This window comes from Bos indicus, chromosome 20, assembly GCF_029378745.1.
Source record: "Bos indicus isolate NIAB-ARS_2022 breed Sahiwal x Tharparkar chromosome 20, NIAB-ARS_B.indTharparkar_mat_pri_1.0, whole genome shotgun sequence".
NCBI classification, from domain to species: Eukaryota; Metazoa; Chordata; class Mammalia; order Artiodactyla; family Bovidae; genus Bos; species Bos indicus.
In genome coordinates this window covers 25,134,822-25,145,253 of record NC_091779.1, presented here as the reverse complement: position 1 = coordinate 25,145,253, position 10,432 = coordinate 25,134,822, and the positions used below count along the sequence as shown (strand labels likewise).

The 10,432-nt window shown below is 39.0% G+C and overlaps 1 protein-coding gene across 1 annotated transcript in view; it reads right to left on the bottom strand.

Moving 5' to 3' along the window:
- Window positions 1-381: 381 nt before the first annotated feature.
- The window catches only part of ARL15 (ARF like GTPase 15), a 461,597-nt gene continuing 451,546 nt past the window's right edge, over window positions 382-10,432 (bottom strand). The window contains exon 5 of the mRNA XM_070774953.1: window positions 382-3,128. Within this exon, the coding sequence (XP_070631054.1) occupies window positions 2,976-3,128 (153 nt within the window). The 3' untranslated portion in view covers window positions 382-2,975. The remainder of the gene's footprint in view (window positions 3,129-10,432) is intronic.

Here is a 10,432-nt window from a genome sequence, read left to right as displayed (position 1 = left end):
AAAGGACAAAATTCATTGCACCAAACAGCAACTCTTAGAAAGTTGCTTCTACAGCAAATATTATAAAATGATGCTTTGATTGAAGGATGACATCTGACATTAACGTCCCGATTGTGCTCACTCATTCTGAAGGAATGGCTCCAATGAAAGTAAATTGCTGCTGAAGACAAACCAACTGGAAAAGACCCTTGTGCTTTTTTTTTTCTTTCTTTTTTTGTCTCTTAAGGTTTTCACAATGGCTTCAAAGGCAATGTGAATTAATCATTTGTTTTGACCCAAGAGCGGCAGAACTTATTTTGAAGACTTAAACAGGCAACACAAATGTAAACAGAAATCTGGGACTCCCAAATGCTAAAGTTGGAAGGAGTCAGTCTGAAAACATCAATTCTACTCAGCGTTTATTTTCACTTGAAGAGAGTGGAAATCATATAAATCACGGACAAAACGAGTTCTTCTTGCCTGGCAATTGTCCACATGAATCTGTTAACCTTTAAGTATAGATACAGAATTTTTTAATAGAAAGACAGGGCAATATGGCAGTTAGTTAGCAACTGATAGTGTAAACTACAGGAGATACAAAGTTCTGTCATATAAATTAATTGCCATTACAAAAAGGCAACTGCTTGAGCTAAGAAGGTACAAAAACTGGTAACTTCCATAAATATAACAAGAAGCTTAAGTGAAGAAATACATAACAGACTGTTTTTCCTATATAATATTCGAATATGCAAACTAAGACACCTGTGGCACTTTACAGGAAGTAGGAATACGACAGACCACGCACACCACCCTCCCACCCACCCACGTCCGCCCAAGCCCCCTCCCCTCCCCCCAAGTGGATTTCCCAAACACAGCAAATTCTAGGGTTACAAGGACAGGATGCCGCATGGAAGCAGCAAGACGGCGAGCTCTGAACTGCTAGACAAAGAAGGAGCCTTATTGACAGTTGTAAAGCATTAGGCGTCAGACAGAAACTTGTCAAAAACAGCTGTTGTTGGGTACTGATTGATACTGTTTTCATTCTGACGGCTGAGACACTGCAGACAGTCGTGGGTCTGAGAAGAAGCCCATCCCTGGCGCACATATGAACACACACAGACAACGGGAAGTCATTTAACAGATGGCTTAGGAGCACTCAGCTACGGGATCTTAAAAAGACAACATTACATTTAATGAACTTGCAGAGAAAGCAATGCCTAATAATCATTTATTTTTCATAGAAGATGAGCACAACAGGACAAAATAAAAGCAGGAATTGTGCAAGTGGTCATTGGAATAAAAGTTCTGTGCTGCTCATGGGTTACATTTTAAAAATATTCCAGGATGCTGCAGACCAAATCTGAATATGAATCTTTTTTGACTCATTTCATTAAAAAAAAAAAAAAGAAAGCTTAAAAGAACTGTTCAATGTTTCAAAGGTAATGATTTCCTTAAAATTTACCCACAAGATCAAACCACAAAAACTGTATCTGAATGACATATATCTTCTGGAGAATTACAAGGTATTCCATCACCTTGTAACTGAATGCGAGTCTGTGGTATTTGGGAATCAGTCAATGGAAAAAAAAATTCCAAACATGTTTTTATTGCTCAGGTGAAAGGAGCAGTTTTCTCTCATTCATTCACTTTGCAGTTTAAATGGTCAAAAATCTACAAAATGTGCCAAAGGGTATTTTATCCATTAACTTCAATATCCATAGATTATTCCTGATTTAGAAAAAGTCAAAGGTGCCAAAACTTGGTAAAACTGTACATTTATCTCTGTATAATTTTATCATTTAAACTAAATGCAAAAAACAAAAACAAAACAAAAAAACAGTTCCAAAGACTGAATCTAGGCCTTAAAATTATTTATTTGCTGCAGCCCTAGCACACTTTTAAGGGCATACTGAAACCCCTGAAAATAGAGGTTTATAATAGAAATACTGATAGACCTTTAATTACTGGATGGAGACATTGACAGACTCCATTAAACTACATTAGCACTTACTGAATGACTACACAGATGATTCTGCCTTTATTATCTTTGTCAAATCCACACCAGCTTAAGCCCTAGCCAGTATAAACTATACTTCATTTGGCTGTTTTTAAAAAGTTTTGCCTATTATTTTAAAAATTACTTTCTCTATTTAAATCAGACATAAGATTTTTAGAAAAAGGTTTTCAGAAACATATTACACTGCAGCTTGACTTAATGTGGAGTAATTTTTCCATTAAAAAAATATTTGAGGACTTGATGAAACAGTAATCAGTGATGCATGCACTGTGCCTAAATTTCCTCTAACTCTTTTCAAAAATGGAAATAATGTCTTTGCTCTTAACAAAGAGTGGACTGAGGGAGAGGGGACTGAGGGAGACTTTAGATGTAATAAAAAAAAAATTAGGCATCTTGTCTTTAAGTTCTTTGAAGTCAATTTTACTATGGCAAGGATATTCCTTTCTGATAAGGTGATTAACTGAAGTTTTTGGTGCTTATTTTTTCCCATATGCTGTAAGGCCAGTATACAAAAAACTTAAAAATAAGATAAAACCACCCAGAGACTTTGAAAATAATACGCATATTATGGGGAACGCCAGTCACACAACACTCCACCCCAAACCCAGGGTAAATGAGCCAAGGTTCTCAGTCTCCCTGAGTCCTCTATAAGGGATTGATTTCTATGAGCCACAAATTCCATCCATTTTAGCACAGAGAAGAGCCGCTTAGAACAACAGAAGGAAGAGACATGAGGTGAAGATAATTAGTGGTAAACAGAGAATAAATTCTCTCTCAGTAGTGTGTACTTGACGGTAATGCCGATGATAAGTCACCTGATTTACAGAATATTCACTTTAGCAGAGAAATGAGAGTTTGAGATAATTGGGAGAAAACTGATACTGAAGCCATTACAGTCTTGATACCAAAATAAAATTAAAAGGAGAAACTAACATGATAGGTTCAAGGCCTTGTGGGAACCCATTTTCTTCACCAGATTTCACATTCTTACAGCTTCATGGTCTTTTTCTTCTAACAAGTTTATCAGCTGAGAGAAGCTGTCTTTCAGTGCCTCCATGTCATCCAGTGAGCAGGGCTGCAGAATCCAGCGTTTTCCACGTGCGAGTGGTTCAAGTTCAAAATATTTTTTGACCTTAATTGGGGGGAGGGAGAGAAACAGATTATTAATTACATCAGAATCTTTCTCTTACTGAAATTTAGTGAGTTATGAAGTAGGGGCATTTTAAGAAGCTATGTGAACTTGATGTTCAGGACTTTCTAGAATCCCATCTGCAGCTGTGGTTATAACATGGGTTATATGTTGTGACCTGCGAGTGTTTTCTTTAGGGGTGAATGAACTGCTGGCGAGCTACCATTCCACCCATTCACTTAACAGCATGGGAGGTCTGATGAAGTCTGAGAAAGAATTATATGTACTATGGCACAGGTCAAAAATACACAGCAAAACACCAAAAAGTTGCAATTCAATCAAAGTAATTCTAGCAGAATGACTTTCATTATATCACCTTGCTAACTTACTAAACTGGTAACAGCCAATAATATGTACACTATCAATTACACAAGACAGTTATTTTGATCAAACATACACACAACAAAAAAATATAATTTAAATAAGCCTTTGTCTCTCTCATTTAAATATGTGTCTCTGGCATGTGTTTCTGAGACCTGGGAAAGTGGTTTTCTAGTTAAGAGATGGAAAGCGAGTGCATGTACATACATATATATATACTTATATAAATATACATACATAAAGTCTCAGCTTTCTTTTCCTCCCAGTCATGAATTTTCAGGGAGAAAAAAATCAAGACTTTATAACTGTTACGTGGGGTGTAGCATATGCTATCGGAAAAACCTATTCTACTATGAACTGGTCACAAGTCACTCTTAGATACTGACTAAGCATATAGGATTACCGACTCTGGACAGCAAATAAATATCAAATAATCATGGTTTCCAGAAGTACTGATGATGTTTCTCTCAAAGGGTATGATAAAGTACAAAGTCCATGGAGCTACATACACACACATACATGCACACACACTGTGTCACACGAGAACAGGATATTGTACTTTGGTAGCAGGGGTTACATTATATCAAACAGTGAGTAGCAACAACAGAAGAAGTATTATCCAAAGACGTTCTTTGTCAACAAGCTGAGTTAAACCCCATGTGTCATGGAGTTAGCACTTGCCAAGGTGTTACCTTAATCAATACCTTGACCCAGAAAAAAAAGGTGTTCCAATCTTATGCCACTTCCAAATGTGGTTTCATTTTGACTTTATCATCACAAGTACCAGACTACTGTTAACAGCAGAGATATTCCATTCAAAGTGGTATTAATATGTGTGTACATTTTTTCTGTAAGAAGATATAAATAACACTAAGCTTTTACGGTACTTTAGGAATCCCAAATATGCTAACACTTTACAGTTCAGTGTGTCCCAAAAGTCCTTCAAGGGATGTCTGCAAATTCATAACAAATACTCCTCCTAACAACAACAACAAAAAGTCCTTGAGAATGGAAGGACTCTCATTAATTCTGATTCTGAAGAGTAATGGGAAGCTCATTTACAGATCAGAAAATGGGTCCATGACTTCAGAACAATTTTTGGCCAAGGTATTTTATAAATCAGAGGAATTCTCCCTTACGGAAAATGTAAGGTTCATTCTTTTAGTTTCTTTAGGGCAATGAAAATGACTTACTTTAATAAGAATCTGAAATTGCTTGTGCAAAGACCAGGACCAAGAACCCAGTTTGCCTCCTCAAGGGAGTTTAAAATCAGAGGCTAGTCTCTCTGATTATGGCACAAAGAGGGCTTCAGGCTGTGTCACAGAGGGAAGTTGTGTTTATGATGCAATATGCTATTTGATCAATGACGCCTCCCATCAAGAGTGGGCAATTTGTCGGACGCAAATCTGGTACAGGAAGGAAGTTGTACCCTTGTCACACTGTATAACTTCACATCTAAAAGAACAGCATTTTAAACATTGCTAACAACTGGCAAGAGGACTAGTGGCAAGAAATCCAGTAATATTAAAGGCTAACACAGTATGTGCATATTACTAACACTACTTTCTCCAAATGGTCTAGTAGCGTATTAACAAGTAATTTAAAAACAATGTTAGGAATAGATGTAGATAATTACAAAATATTGTAACTTGTGATATTTGACAGTATGGATCAGATACAAAAGCACAATAAGGATTTTAGCTACTAGGCAACTGAAAATATAGTCTATGATGCAGGCACACTTGGAAGTTAATAAAGATGTCCAAAGGTAGTTATGTTTCAGAAGTTGTTCCTGCTGAATATTAACTATGAGAAGGAAATGGAAGCTTTGATTACAGGGTGGTCACCAGATGAAGGAGCCTACTGGTGTTAAGCCGACAACTATGGTGGGTAACCTGAGATTTTCAGATCTGTAACCTAAGTGGGTATCTAATTCTCCCATATTCACTTTCAGTTCAGTTCAGTTCAGTTCAGTCGCTCAGTCGTGTCCAACTCTTTGCGACCCCATGAACTGCAGCACGCCAGGCCTCCCTGTCCATCACCAACTCCTGGAGTTTATTCAAACTCGTGTCCATTGAGTTGTTGATGCCATCCAACCATCTCATCATCTGTTATCCCCTTCTCATCCTGCCTTCAATCTTTCCCAGCATCAGGGTCTTTTCAAATGAGTCAGTTCTTCGCATCAGGTGGTCCAAGTATTGGAGTTATAGCTTCAGCATCAGTCCTTCTAATGAATATTCAAGACTGATCTCCTTTAGGATGGACTGGTTGGATCTCCTTGCAGTCCAAAGGACTCTCAAGAGTCTTCTCCAACACCACAGTTCAAAAGCATCAATTATTCAGATCTGTAACCTAACTGGGTATGTAATTCTCCTATATTCACTTTACTGGTATCCAAATGACTCCACACCACTCTACATTTATAATATTTAAAAAACAAGTTTGGCATTCCAATGATATTCAAGTACAGTACATGACTGTGTTTGCTGTGGGAACATAGCTTTTCACTATTCAGAGTTTTATGTTCCTAAAAACAAAGAGTACAATACAAAAGAGGGGAAGATGAAGACAATGCTCTGTCTTAAACTTTTTCTTCAGGATAAAATTTTTATTTTGTTTTCCTATATTAATCTGAAGAGCACATTTTACCACCTCCCCCCAGTACTACAATAAAAATTACCTACTCACACACTTGACTTGTCCATAATCGCTTTTTCTGTCCTTCTACATGCCAGAGTATGATTTTAAAGAAAGATGTTTAAGTTTGACCAACATAAATCATATGCTTACATATTAAAGGTTAAAAAAACTGCCTACGATGCAGGGATCTGTTTTTTATGATGAACATCATTTTTTAAATGGTTATTTTCTTATCAAAATAACCATTTAAAAAATGACTCAAGAGAAATGAATCTAACTCTTTTTGACTACTTTATCAGCTGCTTAAATGTCATGGCTAACTGGAAACTGCTGGAATTAGGAGCTGGTGGTTGTTTCACATTGGCTTCTGGCGATGGCACTTGGGGTAATGACATCAGAATACAGCTGCCTGGCAACCTGTGGTCACTGAGCTATTTTCGGGATGGCCACAGAGAGTGGGCATTTGTCAGTGGCCATGAATCCACCCTAGAGATAGGAAAACAAAGCCACCATAAGTTGCCAACCTATTTTAGCTATGTCATCAGGGCCCTTTCTTCCTTCATGAAACTGTGGGGTGACTTGCATTACTGCATTCCATTATCCCCACATCGCATTTACTGTAAAGTCCTAATATAACAGGGACAAATCGGTACCCTCTCGTTGCTGCTAATTGTAGCAGCTGTTAAACCTGTCACACGTTGCATAGCACAGGAGACCCCCTCGTTGGGTGGGGGATGTCTTTCATGTGTCCCTGAGTGGAGAAGTAACAAAATAATTCTTTCGTATGTAACGAACCTCTAATGAGGCTATAATGATATTCACTGTTTTCCCTATCTTACCCTTCCTTCAAAAAACATGTTCAAAAATTTTATTTTTGGGACTTGCCTTGTGGTCAGTGGCTAAGACTCTGTACTCCCAATGCAAGGGGCCTGGGTTCAATTCCTGGTCAGAAACTAGATCCTACACGCTGCGACTACGAGCCAACATGCCCCAACTAAGGAGCCCATGTGCCACAGCAAAGACTCCAGGTGCTGCGCCTGAGACCTGGTACAGCCAAACAAACAAATAGTTTTTAAAAATTTTATTTTTAATTCCTGCAAATCTGTTGTGACCAAATTTCTGGAAGTCATGTAAATAGTTTCTGAAAAAGATAGGTCTTTCCTTTTTAAAAACCTGCAAATCTTATTTATAATGATAAGCTGCTTGTTTTTCTTCTGTTTTTGTTATTACACCATGTAAGCAGTGCATGGTCTGAGTTGGCTTCGTTTTCCTTTAAACACTTTTGAGGAGCAGGGTCTACACCCAAGGGGTTACTGTTCTCATGTTACATGGAGTTGCTTTGTAAGCTCAGATATTTATAAACAGCACTTTGACCCACACTCATGTCTGTCAAGGTGTGACAGCTTTTTAGGATATGTGGGACTGTGTTGTGTACCTTAGAATATGCCACCCCTACTCCTAGCAAATGCAATGCCATTAGTACCAACCAGTCTCTGCTATAGCTAAAAGAATACTTCCTCCTCGAATGTCCAGAATATCACCTGGCGTAGTCCTGCTCCTTGGAGAAGGCAATGGCACCCCACTCCAGTACTCTTGCCTGGAGAATCCCAGGGATGGGGAAGTCTGGTGGGCTGCTGTCTATGGGGTCGCACGAGTCGGACACGACTGAAGTGACTTAGCAGCAGCAGTCCTGCTCCTGCAGGTATCTCTTGCCCCTGTCTGGAGCTATTCGCTTATTTTTCCATACTTTCACCACTAGAGATAGAAGCTGGATATTTTCTTTCTTTTTTTTTTTTTTATTGCTTTTTTAAGTCACACACTATTGTTATTGAAGTCACTCAGTCGTGTCCGACTCTTTGCGACCCCATGGACTGTAGCCTACGGGGCTCCTCTGTCCATTGGATTTTCCAGTCAAGAGTACTGGAGTAGGTTGCCATTTCCTTCTCCAGGGAGCTGGATATTTTCTACCCTGATGCTTCCCCATATCCCCATCTACACACAATACATATGTTCTCTCTGCAGGAAACTAGCCGATTACAGTGGACCTCTCTTATCGCTTGCGGGGGATGTGGTAGGGAGAGGAGCTGAATAAGGAGGTTTGGAAATCTGCATCCTGAAAGCTGGCTTCCCATAGCTTCAGTCATGCAACCCCTACTTCTTGAAGGAGGCTGGAGAGTGTTGCTCTAATGAGCTACCTGTGCCAGCGCTCCCCTTGCTAACATACAGGGTCCCACTGATTCAAGAGAATACTGTAAAACCAAACCAAAACAGAACAGCAGCCTGACAAGGGAATGGTCCTTGCCAATTGTGTGTTCAGATTACAAGTCCCCTCCTCATTCCTGGCTTCTTGGTGGCTATGTACAGCTTAGTGCTGCACAGTTTACTAAAGGCTTTTTCACTCAGAGCACTATGATTCTATCTCAGCTGAAAGTAAGACAAGCAACTGATTCAAATAAAGAGGGATGTGAATATTTGGAATAATTCTGAAATCATGTACATCAATTTGAGTAAGAAGAATCTTGGTAGAAGGTGGTTAAAAAAAAAAAACAAAACTTTAGGAATGAAGGCGCCTTCTTTCTTCATCTTTTGTGAAGGAACCAGGACTCACAGAGTCTAGGCTGACAGCTTCAGCTCCTTCCAAACTGATAGTGACAGGTCAACAGATAAGACAGACAGTAGAGATGACAGGGTGAGGATTGTCAACAAAATTCAGAAAGCTGGGAAAAACTGCAGCTAGTGGATTTGCTGGGTAGAAGGGAAAGCTGGAGGGTGATGCGAGAGAACACAGCTCAGGTAACTGTCCTGAATTCAGTGGATTCAACAGGATTTCTTCATCATAGCAATGTGTCCACTGCATGGTCTTTAAAAAGAACTGCATGAATAATGTTTTTTTGAGACAGGTTCATATTGATTAACTCTTTGATAAAAGTATGGTCTGGGGGTAAGGGATAAATTAAAAGTTTGGGATGAATAGATACATACTACTATATATAAAATAAACAAGGACCTAGTATGTAGTACAGAGAACTACATTTGTTATTTTGTAATAACTTATAATAGAAAGGAATATGAAAAAGAATATATATGTGTATATATTAATGGTATATACTTAATGCACACATTAAATACGTATGTGTATATGTATCTCTTTGCTGTACACCTGAAACTAACATAACATTATAAATCAACTATACTTCAATTACAGGCTTCCCTGGTGGCTCAGATGGTAAAGAATCTGCCTACAGTGCAGGAGACCTGGGTTCAATCCCTGGGGTGGGATGATCCCCTGGAGAAGGGAATGGCACCCCACTCCAGTATTCTCGCCTGGAGAATTTCAGGGACAGAGGAGCTTGGCAGGCTACAGTCCATGGGATTGCAAAAAGTTGGACACAACTGAGCAACTAACACACACACACACACTCTCTCTCTCTCTCTCTCCAATTAAAAAAAAAAGTTCTGTCTGGATGATAAATTTACCCCAGGGCTCCAATTAAGAAAGGATGCAAAGAAAGCCTGAATGTATTATAAAATGTATAGGACATTGTCCATGACTGTTAAAAAGGGAGTGGGACTTGCCTTGGCTACAACCTAGCTCCTTACTGCAGTCACTCACTGTATTCACATGTCACACTGGGGAAGAAGCTTTGTATTTAAATATTGACTCTGTGCTTTCTCTTTCCAACTCCAGACACAAGGATGTCGGATCATACGGGTCAAGAAATTGGCCATGGTTTGGAGAATTTACACCATGGAAATCTGCAAGAGTACCAAACTAGGACTTTTTCTTTCTAGAGAATTGGCTGTTAAACTCTTACTAGCACATCACTAAGTACATGCATCTTGTATGAATGTTTGCAAAGGGGTTCTCCAGCTTAGCTTTTTTTACTGCAGAAGTTCATGGAACAGGTTTCACTTGGTAACCTTCAACAAAGTCAAAGAGAACTTTGCCCAAGCCATGGCTCCAGGACGGGGTCTGGAGATGAAGTGGCTGGGCATCATTAAGATTCTTTGGAGTGCATTCTTGGCAGCTGGTTCAAAGAAAGGTTAGTCTAGAGAGAGCAGCACCAGCTGTTCTCCTTTCCATTGTACTGCTTGCGGGATTCTTAGAAAGGCACTAAATGTGTCACTAAAGGTAGAAATAAACAATGCAAGTAAAACCAATTTGCCACAGTCCCGAAGATACTACCACATAGAACAGATATTATTTCTTTTTACTGTAATAGGGACCAGAAAATGACAACTTGATGCTAACCAATATGACAATACTACTTTGGGGTTTATGTTTA